This window comes from Scatophagus argus, chromosome 15 (genome assembly GCF_020382885.2).
Source record: "Scatophagus argus isolate fScaArg1 chromosome 15, fScaArg1.pri, whole genome shotgun sequence".
Taxonomy (NCBI): Eukaryota; Metazoa; Chordata; class Actinopteri; family Scatophagidae; genus Scatophagus; species Scatophagus argus.
The window spans coordinates 7,836,128-7,860,876 of NC_058507.1; the positions used below are offsets into that span (position 1 = coordinate 7,836,128).

The 24,749-nt window shown below is 40.9% G+C and overlaps 1 protein-coding gene across 1 annotated transcript in view; it reads left to right on the plus strand.

The window, feature by feature from the left end:
* The window catches only part of aqr (aquarius intron-binding spliceosomal factor), a 44,434-nt gene that overhangs the window by 12,106 nt on the left and 7,579 nt on the right, over positions 1-24,749 (plus strand). Inside the window, exons 16-32 of the mRNA XM_046412374.1 lie at positions 1,218-1,338; positions 1,754-1,895; positions 2,347-2,525; positions 3,479-3,646; positions 5,700-5,869; positions 6,680-6,921; positions 7,099-7,248; positions 8,003-8,072; positions 9,300-9,410; positions 9,974-10,083; positions 13,145-13,280; positions 14,889-15,098; positions 17,246-17,383; positions 17,487-17,558; positions 18,482-18,669; positions 18,782-18,953; positions 21,937-22,107. Coding sequence (XP_046268330.1) covers positions 1,218-1,338; positions 1,754-1,895; positions 2,347-2,525; positions 3,479-3,646; positions 5,700-5,869; positions 6,680-6,921; positions 7,099-7,248; positions 8,003-8,072; positions 9,300-9,410; positions 9,974-10,083; positions 13,145-13,280; positions 14,889-15,098; positions 17,246-17,383; positions 17,487-17,558; positions 18,482-18,669; positions 18,782-18,953; positions 21,937-22,107 — 2,550 coding nt within the window. The remainder of the gene's footprint in view (positions 1-1,217; positions 1,339-1,753; positions 1,896-2,346; positions 2,526-3,478; positions 3,647-5,699; positions 5,870-6,679; positions 6,922-7,098; positions 7,249-8,002; positions 8,073-9,299; positions 9,411-9,973; positions 10,084-13,144; positions 13,281-14,888; positions 15,099-17,245; positions 17,384-17,486; positions 17,559-18,481; positions 18,670-18,781; positions 18,954-21,936; positions 22,108-24,749) is intronic.

Consider the following 24,749-nt stretch of genomic DNA (forward strand, 5'->3'; position numbering starts at 1 on the left):
TGGAGAAGAGCTGTTTCATAATTATCTGATTAGATTGTTTCAGGAGACAATGTCAGGAGACTCATTTGTGTGTGCCTGAGGTTGCCCCAACAACCAACATCTCTGAATGCGTGGGTTTAATAGGAAGGGGCCACAGGACTAGAACTCTGCCACATGGTAGCTAAACAGTCATACTTGCTGCAGAGAACATAGTCATGAATATGCTTAGGGAGGAGGGACTGTCCTTTTAGAGAGGTAGTACTGCTGTTCCACCAGTGCCAGTGTTAGACTATTTCAGGCTTTCAACTTCCTCAGGTGGAACAGATGAGCTGGTTTATATTGTAAGACAGATATCACTCCCCTTGACACAATAGCAAATTGCCTGTGGTTCAAAGATTAATGCAAGAAATGTTTACTTTTGACAAAATTGTTCTTCATTAAGCAAAAACCTCAATGAAGGTAAGGACCATTGCATGTTTAAAGGTAAAACAATTTGTCCATTATTTAGTCAACAGAAACTTTAGAGGTTCTTATTTTCGTCCAACCCAGCAAAACTTCCCATTCAGCTCACTGAGTATTAATGAATTCAGAAAATGCGTGCATATAATGTTATACACCAGTGAAAAGAGGCCTAGACCATCAGTTAGGTTACAACCCCTGGCGATTAGTCAGTAAATCCATAATTTGTTCACCCGTTTTACAGAATCAGAACATTCTCTGATCATTTCATCCTGATTTCATCCTCTCTACTCCATGGACTAAACATCAAACTGTCCAGGTTCCAGGTTCAACAGTCCTTAGAGCTGAAAGCAGGTCACTGGCCGGACTACTAAACTTCTCTATTAGATGCAATAGGCCTCACTTGGGTTTCACTTGGACTCCTGCTCTAGACGTACACACATATAAACGAATGATAATCCAAGAATGAGTGGTTTATTGCAATTGCTGTAATTGCAAAGTCTAGCAGCAGAGCTACATGAGGGTAACAAGTGAAAGGCTTCAGTTACTCACATTTACTGTGGGTATGATGTAACACATTTGTTGAGTGAGCTCATTATGTGGAAATGTTATTTTCTTTAATTACCTGCTGTGTCTTCTAGTAAGAGAGAAGAAAAAGACCCTGGACATTGAACCAAAGGGGCAGAGGAGCATTTGTTCATTAACCCAATTTCTCTCTCTCTCTGTGTCTTTGTCACGCACACACACACACACACACCCGCATGCACACGCTCACACAGGTGTCCCGTCATGAGCGGAGAATCTCTCAGATTGAGCAACTTAACCAGATGCCACTTTATCCAACAGAGAAGATAATCTGGGATGAGAACATTGTTCCAACGGAGTACTACTCAGGCGAAGGTTTGTATTGCTCGTGTGAATTGTGATTGTGTTTGTCTGTGCGTGATTCTGTGCGCGTTAACATGCGCCAGAACACACATGCTGATTTCACTCTCATGGATACACCCACACCTGTTATCCCTTATCCGAAGGGCACTTAACTGGCACCTCTCTCTTGGGAAATCCTCTTCAGTTGGCAAGGACACCTTCAACAACTCGCAAATCACTCACCATTCAAGCAACGTCCCTTAAGCATATTACACTTTGGCTCTAACAGTAGTCTGTTGTAGAGGCTACAGTTTACAGTGTTAACACTACAGAGAGAGTTTCATGTAACCGTGGCCATTAATGTGTGTGCATGTGTGTGTGTATACAGACTCATATATTTAGATTATTATTCACTCTGGCACTGTCTGTATTTGTTTTGTCTTCTCAGGTTGTCTAGCACTGCCCAAGCTGAATCTCCAGTTTCTGACTCTCCACGACTACCTGCTGAGGAACTTTAACCTCTTTCGTTTGGAGTCCACCTACGAGATCAGACAGGACATAGAAGATGTGGTGTGGCGCATGAAGCCATGGTGAGAGGTCCTAAAGGAAGCTTGATTCAAAGTATTAAATTTCTTAAAAAATGTGTGATCATGATTATTGATCATTGAAAAAGTTGTTGCACATTCACGTAGCTGGTGTTTTTTTCTGCCTAAGTAGACCACATTTAAACCATTAACTCAGCTACAGCAAACTTTGTCTACTTCAGTGAATTAAATTTTTTTTCCTCTGCCTACCTTTCCCATGGTGGCATGGAACAATGATAATATTTTATTAAAAGGCTGTGACATTTGGTACACCATATTTGGAAACCCATTGCTTAACATAATAAGTGCTCCCATTATGTCAAGTGATGTAGCAACTTGCTTGTTGTTCCTGCAGTAAATAAATAAGCAGTGGTGCCCTAAATCCTAACTGATTTCAATCTTGACAACAGCCCACAGCGCTTGTCTGACTTATTGTTGTGTCTGTCCCTCCACACAGGCAGTCAGAGTACGGTGGTGTGGTGTTTGGAGGCTGGGCCAGGATGGCTCAGACGATCACCTCTTTTTCCATTGTGGAGGTCGCCAAGCCCAATATTGGAGAGAGCTGGCCTGCCCGTGTGCGAGCTGATGTCACTGTTAACCTCAATGTACAAGGTCATATCAAGCTGGAGTGGGAAGGTAATAGTCTCTGTGTGTCTGTCATTTGCTGTGTTTCCATATAACTGTCAAGCGAATTGGAAGCAAACTTTTGAATGCAAGAAATGCAAGAAAAACAAAATGAGAATGAGGCATGTTTCCATCAAGTGGTTTTCTAGAGAGTGAACTAGGTTCTGCACAGCGTAGTTTCTGACACAATTCAGTCAAGTTTTGACTATTATTCCTCACTATCCTAACCTTTCATTTGTTCTTGCTACACCTTTTCCTTCCCTCTTTTGTCTGTTATTGTGTCATAGTAAGCAGTTTATAACCTCTATAAAGTCTTCCCCCACTACTCTATTCCATCCTGCTGGGCCTTGACTCATGACCCTCTTGTCTCTGTTAAGAGATTCTATTTCTGTGTATCCTGTACCACTGTGCCTCTTAATTTTTATTTTCTGATCGTTTTACCTTCTACGTCTTTATGTCGCTGATATGGGCCGTGTAGATAATTTTAAAATGAGCTTGTCAGCTTTGAAATGCGTTGATTCACTGTGAACTTATTAAGCACAATGAAGCTGACCGCTGTGTCTCTCCAGAGGAAGATATAGGATGTGTTCACACACTGATGTATGCCACTGGTGTACTGCATTAATTAATATAGAAAATAAATCAGTTCTTTCATTGTGCTATAGAAGAAATGAAGTGATCACTGGATTTAAAAGAAATTATGTCTTAATTTTCTTGATACCCACTTTTATGGTTTTACTTTCTTTCTTGTAATTCAGCAGAGGTATGAAGTATTACTTCCTTCCATCCACAAGCCATGTCCCTATTGTATAATTAGAGCTTCATGTTTTAAAGATCAGGCAAATGCTGACAGGGAGGTTTCTTTTGCATCTCCAAACTACTCTCCCTAACTCTCTCTATTTCTAAAACCCTTTCTTCCCTTCTTTCTCTCTCCAAACCCTCTCTACATCCTCCTTTCTCTAAAGGGCTGCGGAAGCACGACGTTTGCTTTCTGATCACGGTGCGGCCCATCCTGCTCTACGGCACACGCTTCGACCGGCGCCAGTCCTTTGTGGAGCAGACTGGCCTGGTGTACGTGAGAGGCTGCGAGGTGCAGGGTATGCTGGATGACAAGGGACGTGTCATTGAAGAAGGTGTGCTCATATGTTCCTCCTCCCTGCATACACACACCCACGCACACCAGTGACTCATGACACCTCTCTACCCGTCTGACCTCCTATACACAATCAACCCACCGACAGGTCCTCGGGAGAGGGTCAGACCGGTGTTGTCATGGTGACAGTTTCAGTGAGACCTGACCTGTTCACATTAACATCCCATTAACCTGAGGTCGACTTCAACACCTGAGAGCTTTGGTCCCTGCCCCCATGCCACTCCCCGTTTTATTTATTGAATTTAACTGAAGAGCTGCGTTGTCCATAACTGAATAGATGTGCTTCTGTAAGAGAACACACAATGTGCTTGCCCTGCAGAATACAGTAATGTGTTGTATAGGACAATGGTTTTCAAACTGTTGTCTGGGGACCTACGGGGTTCTTGAGTGGGTTGCAGGGGCTCCCCACATGTTTTTTTTTTTTTTGGTAGTTTAAAGAACAAGGAAAGAAATAAGGTTGGTAGGTCTGATTGATTGTAATTTATAGTGATGCTTGCTTGATCATTGATTGGTGAAGACTTTTCTATTTAAACCTCGAAGTAAAAATATTATAGAATATATAGAGTATATTTTTTAAGTCAAAATCATCTCACTTTGTCGGTTTGTGGTTTACTGTCTACTGTGACAAGAAAAACTTTGGGAATCCCTGATGTAGGAAATACTCACCTTTATCTCTGAAACAAGGTATTGCCAGTAACAATGGGTTTCAAAATTAGAAAACAGATTTGAACGCAGTATGAAATTTTATCTGTAAGGTACCATATTTCCACAGGAGGAATGCTCTCAGAGTACATTCAAATATCTGGTCTTTCCTGGAAAGTCAAATATGTTTATACATCAACACAATCTCCTCTGTTTACCGTGTTGCCCACAGCAATCCCTCAGAGGGGCTGGTTCACTTAAGTTCACCCTCAGCCCTACTATTCTACATGTTTCCATGCACTGAAGCACCCTTTCCCCTGTCCTCCCTCATCTGTTTGGATTAAATATGCAGAGGGCAGGGTTTTCTAAATAGACACGCTGCTATGAAACATGCCCTGCCAGCATCGGCTTGGTTAAACTTTCAGATCTCCAACAGGGCTAAGTAGTACTTTGGCTAACTGGGTGGGTGGATGATGTCTCATAAATCACTGGACACCAGGTGGAAGTGTGGGGGGACGCAAGCTGAGAAGTGCATTGTGAAGCACTAATAACTGATTGAAATACTGACTTATAAAAAAAAAACATGCATTGCTCAAATACTGAATATTTGGAAGAAATATGATGTTAAAGAATGAATGACTTCAGTTAAAAGAAAAAATGCAATACATCTCTGTTTAAAATCATGTATTGATTTAGTCTCACCCTTTTAATAACTGACAGTTAAATAGAATGGCACATACTCCTCACACACCTTGGCCCAGCTGTCCACATTGTTATCCCATGGTGTTTAGGGTTTAGCTTTATCACCACACTGATTTTAGTAAGGGGGATTTGATGATCCTCACACACAAACAGACATACACACACGCACACACAGAGCAGAGGGCAGCAGGATTGAGTTTCACTCTCCTGCTCTGTGCCCTGCAGCTCCATACAAGAATCCATTTAGACATCTGTGAAAGCTGCACTTGCTGCAACACTCATGCACCCTATGGGAGTAAGCCTAAAGCCTGTGGCCTGTCAGTCAAGCATCTACATGTAATTCCTGCTCCTGAGGAGTTCTCGTTCTGTAGCAAGGCAAGCAGAGGGAGCTTTTTTAAAAAAGTTTTATTTTTCACTGCAAAAACACAATGACATGTTTATCAAAATTGCCGTTTTAGAAGTAGGTGATTTAGAGTCAGTGTTAATATCAGCTTTTATTTTTCTAAAACTTTATATTTTAACATTTTAACGTAACCACATCTTATTTAATTGTCACTGCCTGGGACACTTAGGTTTACACTTTGTAACAGTGATTTTAAAACATAGCATGACAGTTTAGGTTTATTATTTTTATGTTTATTAAAGGCTCTTGCTGTATAACAAGTATTCTCCCCACCACTCTGGTGTAGGTCCTGACCCAAAACCCAAGCTACGAGGAGACACCAGAACATTCCGTGTGTGGCTGGACCCGAACCAGTATCAACAGGATATGACCAGCAGTATTCAAAATGGCACCGAAGACCCCTATGAGACTTTCAACATTATCATGAGACGAAAACCCAAGGAGAACAATTTCAAGGTTTGCGTTCACACAGAGCAGCCCCAACTGTACATTATGTCTGAGTGCTTTATTTTCAGACCTTGAGCTCTGGTCCTACCAATACCACCTCAGAGTGATGTATCACTCATTTTATACTCGTCTGGGTAATGCAGCTGTAAGGTTGGGGCCAGGGCAGTGCTGAGATTACCACCCACTCAAGGTCCTCACAGTGATCCCAGTGAGAGACACTTCTCACTGGATATTCATGTGATATGTACCCCCGCCTCTTTCTCACCCCCAAGAAACCCCTTGTGGCAGCAAACCAACATTGCACTAAATGTGCGTTGATCATTTCCACAGTTATTGAAGTTATTCTGAAGATTTTAGTGAAGTTAACCATGCTTGCTCCATTTTGTACAAAAACTTTTATTAGAATGATAATCAAGCATAAAACTACTTTGCTTTTTATCACACTCTTCCTCAAACTCTTATTACAGCTTGGTGAAATCCGCTATTTCTAATTCCTCCCACCCATTTCTGTCTTTCACAACAACGACAGATGATTTTGAAGTGTTTCCTTTTTTTATGAATTTGAAAAGTGCAGGAACTAATGAGTATTCAAGAAACATTCTTCGCCATCTTTGATGTGTGACACAGATAAAAGTAAACATGTTTCCCTTCGCAATGTTTGATGTTCAGGGTATTAGACAGGTTGCAGCTCATTAAAACATAATTGACAGACATACAAATTACCTGCTGTCCCATCAGCCCACCACAAAACTATTCTTATCCAGCTGAAGCACCTCTTGTGCAATGGTTGTCTGTTGTCTGAATGTCTGTCTGTTTTAGGCAGTGCTAGAGACCATCAGAAACCTGATGAACACGGAGTGTGTTGTCCCCGACTGGCTTCATGACATCATCCTTGGCTATGGCGACCCAGGCAGTGCCCACTACTCCAAAATGCCAAACCAGATCTCCACGTTGGACTTCAATGACACCTTTCTGTCCGTGGACCATTTGCATTCGTGTTTCCCTGGTTACACCATCAAAGTCACAGAGGAAAACCCCGAACTGCAAGTTGCTCCTTTCAGGTGAAACTCTGAGATCCAGAAATCAAAGAATACGGAGACAGAGTGAAGTTGATTTACCTTCATCGAAGTTAATATAGAGCAATTAGTATTTTATTTACTTGCTATGCATACTTAATACAATAAATGTCACATATATTATATTGCTATAATAATTCATTTTTCTTTTTGCTTTACCAGAATCACATTTCCCATCACAAACAAAACAGAAAAGGGGAAGAAGAGAAAGGCTGATGAAGAAGTAGCAGACAAAGAGGAAGACATGACCCTGATTGTTGAACCCTATGTCACCCCCAACCGTGGACCATATCCCTACAACCAGCCCAAACGGTGAGAAGCCAAGGCCAGCACTCAGGCCTTCCTGTTGACAAGTTTAACAAGATTAGGGGTCAAACTGTTCATTGGTGTTTGCTTAAACCTTGACTTCTCTCTGAAGTCAGTATGCTGAGTGATCTCTTTAAAGATAGTTAACCTTAACTAGAACTCTATCCACAGTGTGTAGTGCATGAGCCTCGTTCTGTAGGTCTGAGTTCAAGTATGCATTACATTATAGCTCACTTTGAGCCTTTAACCTTTTTAACCAGTGCAGAAGCACTAGTCAAATGCTTATTATAGTTACCTTACTCTGGGCCTGACTATTTGATTTGTTTGTCCATGCCTGTCTCCATGGTTTGTTCTCTGACTTGTTTGCCATGTAATGGTGCTATTCTGGTTGTGCCAGTGCTTGAAATTTTTTATACAATTAGAGGTGAACATAAAAGGCTTTAATATTCTTGAACTAATTATAACACCACAAAATAATTGCCCTGTATGTAATTAAGATACATCTGGCAGTGTTTTAGCATTTCCACTTTGCACTTTGATATTTAAATCTTGATAGCCGCAATGTGTCCATGGGGAAGCTGAGGATGGTCTTAAAGAATTCACAACAAAACTTGCAGCAATGAGAATCTCTTTTAAAAAAAACAAAACAAAAAAACGAAAATAAAACTTTTCATCGCATGTCTTTACTCTGCCAAGGCTATTCAGTATTTCCAGTTAATTACTTGACTTACTCATTTCTGCACTGAACATTTTCTTACAGAAATACAATTCAGTTCACTCCTACTCAAATTGAAGCCATTCGAGCTGGGATGCAGCCAGGACTCACAATGGTAAGGACTTTGTGTTTCATGTTTTGTTGTGTACTCATGTGAGATTCAAGATTGAATGTAAGCTCTAGATGTAAATGATTTATTTGACATGTTAAATGGCTGACATTTCGACAGACCTGTCCTTGTCCTTGGCACATTCAGTTGTTAGCAGTACAGAAAGATTATTTTATAAATTTTAAACTTAAATACCAAGCCTGATGTTTAATTTTGTTTCCTGTTTTTAAATTTACTCATCAAGTCGCAGAAAAACTGAATGTTGCAAACATAGTGGACTTGTTTAGATGGGAAGGCTATGTTTTAAACCCTTAAGTGAAGTCATCCTGCATATCCTTGGGTTTGATGCTGTCTAGGCAAAGCCTGTGCTCTGTCCAGGGCGTGCTGCTACTACAGGTGCATACTGTTCAGGCTCGCTGTTCTAAAGCCAGTGATTTGCACCCATTAATCTTCGTGATGTACACCAAGGGAATTCTCTCATCAGTAAATATGCTACTGTTTGGTGTCCCTATCTCCATCACTCATGTAGAGGGGTGACAAATTTCCCTGAAACCCCCTCTGTAATTTTGTCATCGCCAATGAACTAGTCAGCCACACATAAAATGACATAAGGTTATCGCTACGGATACACCCAGTCCATGTGCACATCCACAGCGATTTCCTGCGCATTGTTTTGATGAAAGTGTTGCTCTGAAGTGGTGACTGGAAGCTGGTGGCAGGGTCTGAGTTATTTATTGCACAGCTAGCTGAGATAAATATGGCAAGTGGGCTATCAGCAGAGTCGTAAAACAAATCTGCATGCATGTTTTTTCCTACTTCTCTCCTCACCTCCTCTAACCCTTCTCCTTGGCATATATCACTGCAGCCATAACAAACCTGTCGGTCTGCTTAGCTTTTGAGTAGAGGAACCAAGAAGCTGATTATGTGCTGATTTATTCAGGAATATCTAATTGTGCTCACTATTTTAACAGAAATTACTCACCTGAGATACGCATAGCAAGACCAACCTGTTTCTTGATTATTTATTCAGCAGATTAAATGTGCTATTCCCCCAGTTCAGTTAATATGAGGCTTATATCATTGTAACTTGCCATGCTCCCATGCCCATAGCCTAACTGTCACAACTAATAGTGTGTCTGTAACATAACTCCTGTGCTCAGCTTTATCTTTGCATCTGTTTTGTATCTCACCTCCCCATTTCATCACATTCTTGACTTCCTTTTGTGTCTCTAGGTTGTTGGACCTCCAGGTACTGGAAAGACGGATGTTGCCGTTCAGATCATCTCAAACCTCTATCACAACTTTCCTGAGCAGAGGACCCTCATAGTCACACACTCGAATCAGGTTAACTCACCACACGCAGTGCGCATCTGCACATGAACCAGTTCAGCAAATAAGGGATGTCTGATAGCTGACACGTTTCATCAACACTGAAAAAGCAGTGGAGCCTTCAGGAGAATTTTGAGCTTTTATGCAGAGCTGCCTATTAATCAGTTGATAATTGTATTCAAATCATGGAGGAAGAATTAACATCTAAGCTCCCTTGTGTCCCAGTCTTCCTTCTTAGTATTTAATCATAAAGTAATCTGCTTTTATTTTACCCCAGTGGATGCTTGCCAAGAGGAACCTTGGTCACAAGATGCATAGCTGGATATAAAACTATGTCAACCTATTGTTGGGTTATAGTTCCCTTGTACAGGAATGGACACTATAGCATGCTATATACCTCATAAATCATCCACAAACAGCATGGTATCAAGATTTGGAACAAATTCATAGAGAGTGAAAATGAGACCACCAGTCAACAAAGGTTTTTTCTTAGATGACAAATTACACGCACATATCAAAGAAATTATTGTCCACATCTAATCATGTTTACTTTGTTGTCACGATTCATTCTACACCAGGCTCTGAACCAGCTGTTTGAGAAGATCATGGCTCTTGACATTGATGAGCGCCACCTCCTGCGTCTTGGCCATGGAGAAGAGGAGCTGGAGACTGAGAAGGACTTCAGCAGGTGAGGACAGCGGGAGACAGGTGGAGAGAGAACACACACTGATAGATGCACCTAAACTAACAGGAATGCACATGTGAAAATTGAGACGACTTGAATTTACGCATGCATGCAAAGAAGTGCGATCAACAGACGGGTACAGACTTAGAGTGTGTATGCACTGCAATTTGATCAAAGCAGACAACATAGACACGCATGCACATATGTACACAAAGGCAGCCCAGCTGCCCACGTACATAGTTAGTATGAGCCAACACATAGTGACAGTGCTACTCGATACTCCCATATGCTAGGCCATGGACCTGGTTTGTCTTCATTAGGCATCATTGGCCTCTCAGGCCTTTCCAATGAAAGGGATCTCTCCCTGCAGCCCTGCACTCAGAGGCAATTCCTGTCTGCTTAACCCCATCATTGCTCTGCACCACAAGAGCATTCGTGGTAAAATTTTTGGGGATAATTTCTAAGAATGTGTATGGCAGTATGGCAACAAGCTGTGTGAAGAGAAAATGGATGGATTTCCTGCCAGCGTGGAAAACCTGAAAATGTCATGATTTTAGAAAACCTTTTTCCTGGGCTGACTAATAGGTATACATTGTTATGCATTTCCTAAATAACTTTCCTAAATTTAAAATCAATCATGTAGACGTTTCCATGAAAACATTAAGAAGCATTATTATTCCACATACCCTACCCTAATATTTCAGTATTGTACAAAAATTTAAATGTTCAACAAAATATCTGGAACCTTTGATATAATCTGAACAGGAAAGTACAGTAGATATAATAATATGTAATATTTCCGAACTCAGGGACACATTTTTAATAGCATTAGAATTTAGTTCATTCATGACAGGAGGGAGCCCTCTTAAATCTGTGATGGGTGACATTACCTGTCTGAAATTTAATACAATCAACATAAAGTTTAAACATCAGTTATTTCAGAACTTTCTTTGTCCACACCATAATGGACACATAATACACACTGTGCTGCTATTATTCATGTAGCACTAGTGGAAGAGCACAGAACAAATGCCATCAGACAAGAACCATTAGAGTTCTGTGAAGGAAGCCCTAGTAGTTCCCGGCTTTTTCCACCTACCTCCTTGTGTAAACTGCAGTGTGTGTGTCTGTGTGTCTTTGTGTGTGTTATGCAATGCCTTGAAGGATAGTGACTCAGTCCTTACTACTGAGACATAGTGACATAGGAAAAGAAAAGAGCACACTTTATGACAGACTTCAGAAATTAGAAATTATCTCACGATACCCAAAACATTTACAGCTCAGCATGACTGCTGCTATATTTAACACCATCATTAGATGAATCAGCCGGAACCTTGTTTTTTTTCTTTGCTAACAAAGGATTTTAGCCAGCTCCTGAATATAAATAGCTCTGTGATACTGAATATTACATTTTCATGCTGTTACTATTTAAAGCTTCCTTATAGCCTACATTTTTAATTACTACCTTATCCATTGGTGGCACTGAGCAAATTGCACCCTATAGCTCTTAGCCACACTTCCAGAAGAGGGAGGGATGGGTGATGCATGTCGCTCATTTGTTATACTCTGTACTATGACTATATGACTGTATGACTGTAGTATGAATAGCAGCGTAGGGGAATGGGGGTCTGCACATGGGAAGCAGTTTGTTATATTCTTCATTAATGCAGCTACACAGACATAAAAGAAGGAGTTTTAGCTAGCATCATTTAATATGTTCCCGCCTGCCTCAGAGCAACATGCAGACTCCACACTCCTTCCACCCCACTGACACCAGAGAGAGGAGAGAGCCAGAGAATTTTAATTAACACTGTATACGAGATGACAGAGTGGAAGGTGGCAGTGCTGCTCTGAATGCCTGACAAAGGCAAAGCTGCAGCGGCATCAATTAACAATGCCTCCCTGCATTTCATGATGAATATCACAATGTTTTAAAAAGACTAGTTGTGGCGTGCAGGAATTCTTGCTAAATTGTGGACAGTCAACATCCTCTCTACAAATGCTTGTGTTCACACCTGTATATCTGTTCTTGGTTTTCTGTCTTAGCACCTGAATGCTTTACAGTTTTTCACCCTAAAAAGGAAGGTCACTGCCCATTTTTATTTAATATTATTGAGGCCAAACCGAGAACTGTGATCACCTTTGAGTCATTCGCTGACTGACGATCTTTGCAGTGGGGTCTAAAAATAGAGTTCATCTCTAGTATTAACCTGTGACCCCTTTCATTTTCTTTCTTCCTGTACGTGCTGCTTGCCTCATTCCTGCCTGATAATTGCTTTTAGGTAGTGTTGTTGAACTGGACAATAGGATGCATGATTGAAATTAAAAAACCTTGTGTACAGACAAGTACAGCTACTGACCTTTTTAAACCTCTGCACACCATTGGGTCATATTTAGAGTACATTTTACTCTGTTAAATATTGTAGTGTACTGACGACCCAGACTCTTCATCACCTCCTGGCTCTCAGCCAAGGGCACAAACACAACAGCGGTAATTGTAACCATATTTCCACGCAATCAACTCAACAGTCGCATAACAATCATCAGATCAAGATTATCTCCTGGTGTGTTAACCCGTTCATGTACTTTTAGCACCCTGACACTTCCTGCATGTTACCTGTTTGCCTGAGGGGCCTCCACGCCAGCATTTAGGTTGACAAACTTTGGGTCATGACAACAGTTTTTTCATGGTGAAGATACTTGCGCACAAGAAGAGATCGAAGTCAATATGAGCACTCAATGCATCAGAATTGTAATATTACTGTAGAGTCACAGCATAAATATTCAGTGTCTTTTTCCAGTTCATGAGAGTTAATGTTGTTGCTGTATTTGCATCTGTGTATCGTCACAGTTGTGCTGTATCTCAGTCTGTTTGAATATATGTACACTAGCAATTGCTTTCAACTTAATGATTATGTATTTAATTGTTAAAAAAAAAATCATCTTCTTAAATTATTGTATCATTCTTAATTTGTGATACCTGGCACTTGCATGAGATGAAATGAGATGTGTTTCTCCCTGTACAAAAAGGGCAAACTATGCTGGGCTGTCTGTCTGTCTCCAGGTATGGCAGGGTAAACTATGTCCTGGCCAGAAGACTGGAGCTCCTCAGAGAGGTTGGGAGGTTACAGGAGAGCTTGGATGTCCCCGGAGATGTTTCTTACACCTGTGAGACTGCTGGACACTTCTACCTCTACCAGGTAAGACTGCAAGTCTTGAAAACCGTCAGCCAATGTTGCATAGACAGTGCGTTGCATTTTGCGCTTAATTATGTGCATAATGTCACGAAGCTAAAAGTGAGTGTAATGTCAAAATACAGTTCCTACTTGCATACAGGTTTAGGAAAACAAACCTCTCATAAGTCAGAACATTCACTCTAAACATCCTTGAAAAGTGTCTTTGTTATTAATATAGATTTACAGAGAGAGAGAGGGAGAGAGAGTTAAGGCTATTCAGGAGATATTTTGCAGAATTAATTAGAATGGATTTCTGTATTGTCTGTCCTGTTCCTCAGACATATTCATGCCAGTCACATCCAGACTGTATTTCATTTCCCATTCTCCAGACAGTTTTTTTTTTTGCCTAGACTGCAAATACCCAGAAACAATCTCAACCCTTGCTGTTTATTCCTGTCACTTATCACTGTCCTCTCAGACTGCAGGAGATATGCTACTACAGACAAATATTTACATGCTGCCCCGCGCATCATTAGAAGGATTTTAAACATTTGACGTTTGTCACATAAAAAAGTGCAGGGTGTAGCTGTCTATCCTTTGCGTTATGGGCAGTTCAAGTTAATATGCAACCTTTTCTTGGTCTTTCACTTAAGTGTCACATTAAATCACAACAGTAATGCGAGGCCTATAAAAACAGTGTAAAGATGCCAGTGAAATAGTTTTTGGTGGTGTTCATAGCTCAAACTATATCCTATAGCAGATATCTATCTGGTGAGTCAAAGCCATTGCAAATACTTGTATGCTATGATTGTTATCTGAGCTCTAGTGTTAGTTCATGTGTGGTGATGTTCATGCTGCTATTTTTGCACCTTGCCAGAAGTCTTGTCATTTGTCTCCGTTTCAGACACAGTATTACACACCTTATTAATTTGACTTTGTGGGGAGATTGGATTCTCAGTGCCACGCTTCATGTTTGCCGTTGCTGCTCTTTGAGTTTATTTTGCCTCTGAGAACTTGCTGACAGTGTAGTCGCTTGACATTTGAAGATGCACTGTAAATGTCAAGAGGTTGCTAGCATGGTAAATCTGTGACCTTGAGCGGGTTGCTTTGTCATTGATCAGTGTTGACAATGCACGTGTAGACGCACTTAAAAGTTTTAGTGGGGGTCTTAAAAGTCATACTTAACACATAATTAAGCAGAGTCCTCTAGCAGACACATTAATGTTATCCTTAAAGTTGTTTTTCACAGGGTTACAGTATTTTTAGAACTAGGCTACCCTGCTGTTTGGTTGAAGCTGGTTTATTAGTTGCTCAGCAGGAGCACCTTTAAACAAGGGAGACTATCTGTTCTCATTTGTTAATTTGTGTGTAATGTGTTTTTTGCTACGGTCAAATAATTAGAGAGAAAAATACAGCATGCACCATTTAGGCTGTACAGGGCCATGAAGAACACCTACTGTGTGCTCATACAGCATTTTAGTAGACCTCAGACTCAAACTCACACAAGTCCCAAGAGTTGTGTGGGATTCTCTAGCATGCACTAAATGTCATGAGGTACACTATATGTTCAGAGGTACAGCTTATTAACATTCAGAGGGTAGCGACTGACTGTTTCTCTCCTTCCCACTACAGGTGATATCTCGCTGGGAAGAGTACATGAGTAAAGTCAGGCCTAAACACGGCAAAAAAGTGGAGGCAGAAGCTGTGGCTGCACACTTTCCCTTCCACAAGTACTTTTCCAACGCCCCCCAACCTGTGTTCAAGGGTCGGTCATATGACGAGGACATGGACATTGCAGAGGGCTGCTACCGCCACATCAAGAAAATATTTACTCAGCTGGAGGTAAGAATGACACACACCCACACACATTGAGTGTACTAGTTCCCTCACTGCTGAGCAACACCCAGTGGGACATAAGGAGGTTACTTCACTGCAGTAAGGGAAGGCAGTTTTATTTATACATCACTTGTCGTTACATTTCAGTTCAGTGTACATCAATATCCGTCCAGCAAGAAATAACATGTACAGAAGCACGCATCACATACATCATCCCCTTATCTCTGCAGACACATAGCTCTTTCCCTTCTTTTAAACACACCAAAGCTTTGTCAGCTGGCCACCACAACACACAGGTAGCTGTAACAGTGGTTGGTCAGACACTGTTTGCTTTAGTTCAGAGAATGAATCATTATATAAGATACTTAACAGTACATGTACTGTTCATTTGTAAATATGATTGGTGACCCTTTTGAAAAGGGTGGTTGATAAGTGGTCCAACAAAGTAATAAAGACTCTTACTACATTTTTTTTTACTTTCTCTGTCACCATTTTTCACACCTTTGGCACTCACAAACACACACCTGAATGTGTTATCATTCCTCCTCGGCCCATTGAGCGTTTCTATAGGGATAACAATAATATTTCTGATTTATGGGAACACCAAGAAGGTCTCAGAAAAGCAATAAAGAAGTTATTGGCTGGAGGTAATATCCCAACATGTGTTGTGACCTTGATTTATCTGGCTGGCCCCTGTATCGCTGCATCACACAGCACCTCTCCCTCCTCCTTCAGCCTCACCCATGCTGCAGTGAAATCTGTACACTCATTAAGAGGTATTGCTGTCTGTGGTGCAGGGTAGACAAAGCAACATTCTGCTGAATTTGCTTATCTGTCTGCCTTTTCAAATGTAAAGGCATTTTAGAATAAGATGTCATGGGAATATCCTGAGAATTTATTGCTAGACGGATACACAGTGTGCCTCCTGGATCGCTCCTGTATAGACGTCTCCTGTTACCTCCTCTGCAGTCCCACCGCATCCTTCACCACTGTTTTACTTCGTTTTGCTTCTTCCCTCTGTTCTCAGTGCCTGTGAATCCTTACCATCTTGATTTCACCCTTCAACCACTCTGGAGCCATGGGGGTTAAAAATAGACCTCATCAATATTGCATGTTTTGATCGGCTTAATATTAATGCTAAAATAGTAACTCATCAAATATTTATACCCCAGTGCTGTCCGAGTCTACTTCTCCCGTCCTCCCTCCCTCTCTCCCTTCCCTACCCTTACATAGCTAGTGTGGCAACCTGAAAATAGAACGCCTGTTTACCCATATTTCCCCTTTGCGTACCCCCACCACAGTGTGCTTTTCATAGTGCTATGGTATTGGCATCCAAGTTCACTCAAGTGAACTGATTATATTTTGTGTAAAAATAAAAAAAAAAGAAAGAAAAAGTGGCCACTAAATTTTCCAATCCAGTATAAGCTATGTAAGAAAATCTGTGCTGAAGTGCTCTTCAAGCTGCAGTTACTGAACAGCAAACTACACCCAGTATACTCTCCGCAGAGCAGTCCTGTGGCTGGATGGCTTGTGTATCACTGCATCACTGCATTGGAAAAGAGGAGACTGCAGTTCCTGATGAGAGTAGAAAGGGATTATGTTAATAACACATTTAATTAAAAAGCAGGGAGGATGCCAATCACTCAGTCATCTTGTGTCTCCTGTCTTATATTTTGGAAGTATGAGGTATTTCCCGGTAGTAAAAGGCAGACACTGTTGGACCTATTAGGCGGTTAAGCCACCAAGTTTTTCAAACATTAAATTACTTTCCTGAAATGTGGCTAGACACAAAGATGTATTGGTTTCATATTTAATTATTGAACTGTGCCCTTTTTTCTTATAGAGGTCTTATTACTTCACCCTGGATAATCATCTTATCCATCATAGTTGACAGTAATCCTCCATCAGTTTGTTAGTCTGACATTTCCTTTCACAACCCTGCTGTATAAAACATGAAAGCAAAACTTCATCCATAAATAGATAAAAACATATACAAGTTCTTTCCAGAGGTCATTATCCATGTAGTTTTCATGGCCTGTGGGAGGTTGCTGTCTTTCTTGGTTTGTTTTATTTTTTTTTTTTTGCCTGTGTTCCTAGTCCATTTATGAACCGCTTCTCCTGACCCTCACCCTCTCTGTTGTCTGCCTCGGAAGGAGTTTAGGGCATTTGAGCTGCTGAGGAGTGGACTGGACCGCTCCAAGTATCTGCTTGTGAAGGAGGCCAAAATTATTGCCATGACCTGCACACATGCTGCACTCAAACGTCATGACCTGGTGGAACTGGGATTTAAGGTAGACTCTTCTTAGTTGATATAAAGATAACAGTCCAAGTTAAGCTTATATTCACTGCTGGAATTTAAAGTGCTTGTTTTAAATTGTTGATTATCTTTATTAGTATGACAACATCCTGATGGAAGAAGCTGCTCAGATTCTGGAGATCGAGACTTTCATCCCCCTCCTGTTACAGGTAACTTCCTCCCGATAAAGTCTTAAACTGAAATGATGTGCAAGCTTCATGACTAAGACTGAAAACGTTACCGGTTAATTTTGATTATGCCTTGCCTGAAAATTCACTGCTAGTCCTAGCACTGTCATAAGTTCTGACACCAGGCCGAGATTAATCCTTAACTAAGGTTTTGGATTTTCTCTCTGTTAAGGTCTGACTGATGGGCTCCAAAGGCAGTAATGGTGCTTGTCTTTGGTAGTTGTGCCTAATTGTCCGAGATAGTGCTAATGTCTGTTTACAGATGAGATCATTAAGCACATCACCCCATCTACAAACCCCACCAGACCCCCTCTCTTTATCTCTCTGTTCTAATGAGCCACAATCAGAGCCTTCTGCCAGGTATACGTCAAAGCAGCAATGTTTATTCCCCCTCGTCCTCCCCTTCCCTTTCATTATCCTGCCATTCAACCCTTATCAGTAATTTCAGTGATTAAATCAGCTCTTGATTTGCAATGGTTGGCATACAAGATTTGTCTGAGGTCAAGCTCCGGATAAACCGCATCTAATCAACAAATTCTGGCTATGTGACTGGAAACTCATGCTTAAATTAAATTTTCTATTATGGAGCAGAATTTTATATACAATATCAAGTATAACAAGTAATTTGACGCAATGTACTTGAACATGGTTGGACAACATGGAACAGCTGTACTACACTGGGACTACACATGCGGACACAGGTTGAAAACAACTATTTTACAGCTCTAAGGAAAACCTAATGAACAGTTGGGCCTATGCTCTGAAAAATGGAAAAGATAATATTCACTGACTAAAAGTTAATATTTTAATGAGTACTTTGGTTTTCACGTCCATATTTCATTGAAGTGTTCTCTGTAATGGGTGTTCTTACCACTTAAATTTTTCTGTGTCCCCCTCTACGAAAGAACCCAGAGGATGGCTACAGCAGACTGAAGCGTTGGATCATGATTGGAGACCACCATCAGTTGCCCCCTGTCATCAAGAACATGGCCTTCCAAAAGTACTCCAACATGGAGCAGTCTCTCTTCACCCGATTTGTGCGACTGGGAGTGCCCACCATAGATCTGGATGCACAGGGCCGTGCACGTGCAAGGTGGGTCACCCTGGCAGAACAAAAAGTTAGAGGCGGGATACAGTCCTATGGATTTGTACTGCCTCCTCACTGAAAGGAGATAACAGCGTGTGTCTATCCTCCTGTCCCACAGCCTGTGTAACCTGTACAACTGGCGCTACAAACACTTGGGGAACCTGCCTCACGTCCAGCAACTGCCTGAGTTCCAGGTGCCCAACCCCGGTCTGACGTTTGACTACCAACTCATTAATGTGGAGGACTTCAATGGGGTTGGCGAATCAGAGCCTAACCCTTACTTCTACCAGGTGAGAAGTAGTATACACTACTATACACACACACACACAGCACAACTGTGAACACTGTGTGTATAACCGGTATTCAGTATATCTGTAGCAGACGTACATGCACAGTGTTTGAACAATGTGTGCCAGCTTCAAGCACAATTTATACACTCCTTTACACAGAAACACATTCACGCACATTTAGTTCCACCAGAGCACAGAACCACATTCCTCCCTGGCTTCCATTTTCTCTGAATTGACTGTTGTAGAGCACTTCGTTCATTTTTAAATTTTAATGGTTTGGCTACCAGTCCATATGATATATTCATAACTCTGCTTTGTTTGTAGCTAACACAGCACAGACCAGTGGGTTTGTCCTTTACACCAGGAGCCTGATTGTGTTTCATCATGACATTGCGGGGGCACTCAAGACTCTGTGTGTGTGGGCGGGGGGCAGGGTTGATAGGGTTGTGTTTAAAAAAAAAAAAAAAAGTGTTTACTTTGGCTCCACACCAGCACAGGAGCCCAAATGTTACAGCCAAATATAACTGCAAACTGAAAGTAATATTTGGTAATTTAACATGAAATTAGTTACTTTAACCAGATTTTATAGTGGTTCTGTTCTTTTATTAATAAAAAAAAGAAGACAACACTAGATATAGTAAATACATTAATTGATACACTAATTTGTTTATCAGAGCTTAATCATGAATGCTAAGGCAGCGTTCAAACACTGTGGATGCTCATGTCCCTGAAGCTTCCTGTTGTTCTTAAATCCAGATCATGTGTGTTTCTCAAGGCACCAGGTCACATGAACCTCAACTCTATTTGCCTGTTGCCATTTTCAGGCTTTCTCAAGGGAATTGCCAGTATCACTCACTGTGCCTGAAACACACTCACACACATACATGCACTTTCCTAGGAACCAGAAGGGATAAATTGGACACTAGAGAAGCAATTGTATCCAGTGCATGCTGAATGCCTGTCACAGCTGAACAAACATTGCACCGACTCTGCACTTGCACTGCACTTAGACAGGAACGGTACACCCGTCAGCACATGTGCGTACACTCTGCAGTCCAAAGGTCTCATTCTTGCTTCTTCGCCTCATTTGTTAAAGTACTTCTCATATTGAGTCTCAGCCCAGTGATAGTACTTCTTGAGTTGTCAAATGGCTCATAAAGGCTAAGATGCTTATCTAAATCCACATATTCTGTTGTTAGGAAATGGCTTTTGTCAGCCACTAGGCTTGTTAGTCCAGGTTTTTTCTGCTTCACAAGCTCCATTTTAAATTACATAAGAGCAAAAGTCATGGTGGGCTTCACTCGCAGGTAGTCTAGATTTATACCTCTTATTACCTATTATGTGTTTCTATGTACACCACAATGTGCAAGCCTCTTTTGACTTCTTGCCTTGTTTCATCCCTGCATCCTCTCTAGTCCTCATGTAGCCTTGGGCCATTGGCACCAAACTCCAATGGCTTCTCTGGGGTGTTAGGGCATTAGATCACATTTATGTTAAATATGCACATGAGGTAAGCTGGAAAAGGCAACCACATGTCTACTTAGATATCACTCTATGTGTGTGTGTGTGTGTGTGTGTGAGAGAGAGAGAGAGAGAGAGAGAGACTCTCACGTTTGTGGTTCTTGTAATTATATTTTTATTTTTTTACTGAAGCCAAACCATAAAGCTATCTGTTTGATCTGTTCAGCTGCAATTAGGGATAAATGTTGAATGAAGTTAGGTTTTTACTTCCTTAACATGGTGTAGTCTCGTTCCTTATTTAACATGATGTTAGGAGGAGACGCAGTCATGATGTGTAGATAATGCTGAAATATTATATCATTATCATTTTGTCCATAAGGTCGAATATTTTCCTTTTAAAAACGCCAGCTCATACCTGATATTCACTGCCAAACTTGATTATAACATTTCTATCAGTAAAAACCTGGTGTGGTCATTAAATGTGTGAATTTGTGCCATTTAGAGACAGGTAACAAGGGGAAAAGAACAAAGACTGTCACTGTTTTTGATGTGGTGACTCCAGTGCGGCTGGATCAGGAACTGTTGATGAGGCTGCATAAATTATTATCAAAGATGTGAGGCCTCAGTCCAGGCTTAATTGACACTGGATGAATAATGCATAATGTTGGCTTTTTTTCTTTCAGTTGTTTCTTTTTTTTCCCACAATTGAAGGGCATAGTGTAGCCTTGGAGCCAAAATACATGAGCTGAGGTATTTGCTGATTGTAAAGAGAGTGAATGATGCAGGCAACGCTGGCCTTTACACACTTGTGTAAAGCCCTTGTGATGTCCTGGGGGCCCTGCACATTTAGAATTTGGCATGAGAGATCAATAATTATCTTTTAACATATAGCATGGATGGTGTTGTTCTCTCTGTGTGTAGTTAAAATGTAAATGTGGAGAAATTGGTACAATATCGTAATCACATTCTGCTTTCAGACCGAGTAATGAAACTTTTGAAGATGCAGTCTTTTGTCATACGCTTGAAAACACAATCAGCAATTTCCCAGTCAATGAACATCAAAACCACAGCAGAAATATCCACTCACCCTCCTCCCTTCTGTGTAGGAGAACTTAGATGGGGACATTTTGGCCCAGTCTGACTAGTGGTGGTGTTGAGCTCCGTCTGATACAATTAATTCCAGCCCAAGTCAGATGGCTACTCATGTGTAAATGAGTGGGCTTTTATCGGGCTGAAAAGTTAAACACTTGACAGGCGAGAAAGGGCTGAAACAAGATGTTAAAGTACAAGAGAATGAGAACAGCAAGGTGTCAAACACAGAAGACAGCTCTGGGTGTGTTAGAAAGAAAGATAGAGGCATCCATGTATTTGGGTAGTTAAGCTTGATAGATGCAAAAAAAATTGAGATCAGTTTCCCAAACCTCAGTTTTTTCCTTTACTTACTGCTTTTGAATAAGATAGCATATTTAAAATATAACATACTTAATCTTACCCCCATGCTTTTCTCCCTCTACTTGTGAAGAACCTGGCGGAGGCGGAGTATGCAGTGGCTTTGTTCATGTACATGCGTCTGTTGGGCTACCCCGCTGACCGCATCAGCATCCTCACCACCTACAACGGACAAAAACACCTGATCCGAGATGTCATCAACCAGCGATGTGCTGGCAACCCCTTCTTTGGTCAGCCCAACAAGGTAAGGACACACATGCACCAGCTGATTACAGTCAACCGTGCACATGGTTATTGTTTTTATTAATTACTATTATTAAGTAAGATCGTGAAAAAAATATATTTGCAGCATTGATGCAAGTTTTCTTGCTGAAATGTGTTATCTAGTAATATAACAGGCTAATGGGCTAAAAATGGTATGTTAATATAATAAAACTGCTGTCACATCAACACACAGATTTTTTTAAGCAGTAACACTGTACATTATTACATATCATTGACTTGGTAGTTTGAGATGCAAGTATTAGGTTCTGCTGTTTTTTTATCTCTGCATTATACTATATAATACTTCTATTTTATTGTTCTTTTGTAAGGAAATTCAGGGCACAGTGAAAAAATACTTAAAACATATTTTGGTTCCATACCTCTAAATCTCTAAACACATTTTTTTCTTTGTCACAATTCAAATAGAGTGGAACAAAATCCCATCTCAGTGTGTAAATTATTAAGCTAGTTAAAGTGTATTCAGGAAGTGCTGACATTTACACGTTTCATGTAGCATTCTAGCACTGAAACACGCTGGATTCCACATGCATGAACTGTACACTCTCCTAACATCACTTGAGGGTGACACATTGCTTGTCTTGCTGTCAGGAAGGAATCCACAGTCCCTGCAGACATGTTTTCACCTCCTATATGTGTGTAGGGCTCAGACTTGTTTCAGTAGGAACATATATAACACACACAACATGCACATGAACACTGTTTCTTCACACCTGTCGGCTGCACCAACCTCCTTTCCTCTGTTGCACTTAGAGGAAAAATCACAGCTCTGAATTCTCACAAGGCTTTAGCTGTTCCTTCCTCCCATCACCACAGACTGTCTCCTCTCTCACTCGGTACATTTTAACTACAGGTTTTCCCGACTGTCCTTATCCATGCAGTGTCATACGCATTTCCATACATTATCTTCTTTAATTTAGTGGATTCTCACAGGGTCTAAAATTAATGAGCAGCATATTTAAGGAGAGGTTTTTTTTGTTTGTTTTTTTATTGCTGTAGACAGAGCAAAGTAGTTTTTTCACCCTTGCCTTCATTGTCCTGCTCATCATGAGACCATCAAGACAGCTGCAGGTCACAAGACCCAAACAGAGCAAGACACTTTGTGCCCTCTGTCCCCAACAGTTAACATACCAGCCAACTGCACATGCCTGTAAATCAAACTTGCTAAGGTGTGTCTAAGAGTGTGTGTTTGTTTGAAGAAAGGATTTGAATGTGCATACTTTAACAGAGGGTGTAAACTCAGCACTATGTTGATCCCTGAAGGATACTGTCTTTACTGTCTGATATTGTCTTCCTCCACCCCACAGTATTTCCCCTCCCAACTCCTCATCTCTTTCCTTCCTTTACATTGTGTTAAGTCAGCAGCCCGTTGGCACAGGTTCCCATCCGTTTTCTGTTTGTACTGCTAAATGCTTTTACCCGTCAGCCTCAGGTTATGCTTTATTCTCTCTCTCTATTCTTTTTTTCCTACCCACATTCTCACACCTTTCTTTGGTTTCTGTTCTTTAGGCTTTTCACACAGTTTAGAGTGTCACAGACTATTTAGGCATGCAAAGAACTTTGCAAGATTGGAGTGAAAATGACACAAGTTGAAGTGTCACTGTGCCATAGTGGCAGAGGGTCGGCATGCCTTCAGCAGTTTTGAATGCAAACATGATGCATTTTTTCTGCTGATCAATCCAATTATGTGATAGTATGGCAGGGCAGAGTGAGAGTAAAGTGTGCATTTGTTGGTCTGTTTTCAATCAAGAATAAAAACACATTTAATGTCCTGGTGAGTATGTTTACATGCTTATCATAATGATGAAACATGGACTGAACATACTGTATCACCAAGTGCAACAGTGTGGCAACAAGCAGGCCGAAAGTGAATCTCTCGTGTGCCTTTGTGTGCATGGTTCATTCTATCTGTTTGATAATTCCCCTGTTGTTGAGTCTGTATTTTGTGCTGTTGCTTTGTCGTCAAGTACATGTTGTGTTCTGACAGCTCGCCAGAAATTGTGCTCGGTCATGTTAAATGTCCTACAGTGTGAAGACATAAAGCATCATTCGTTGTGCACGTGGCCTTAAGTCAGTATGCATGCCTGAGAATAAAGCGAATGCGGTGACAGGCTGTTAGATTTGCTGAGACGAAAGATTGCCAGAGAGGGAGAGAGATGAGAAAGAAAGAGGGGCTCTTGTGGGAAAATGCTGAGCAGCTGAAAGGTCATGGCACTGAACACTGGGTCCACAGTGTGTCTGACAATATGTCACAATGGCTAAAACTGAGCAACAGCCAGCCCGTTTTACTCTGATTACTCTAATTGGACACAAAGACAGAGAAAGGCCAGTTACCACCAGTCACAGTCAAAATAAACACATTACACTTAATGTTTTTACTTAACTCTGTGAATTTTAGTCCCTTCAGTTGATGGTGTATTTATTTCTCCAGGTCACTAACCAGAAATCTGTTTCATCAGCACAAGGTGGATTGAGAATTATTACATCTGTTCTCACCCAGATCTCACCAACCAGTTATATATATAATATATATAGCATATATAAAGCCAAAGATCTTCTTAACATGTCCCCGCATGCCTTTTTTAAAGACAGATATAAAATCCT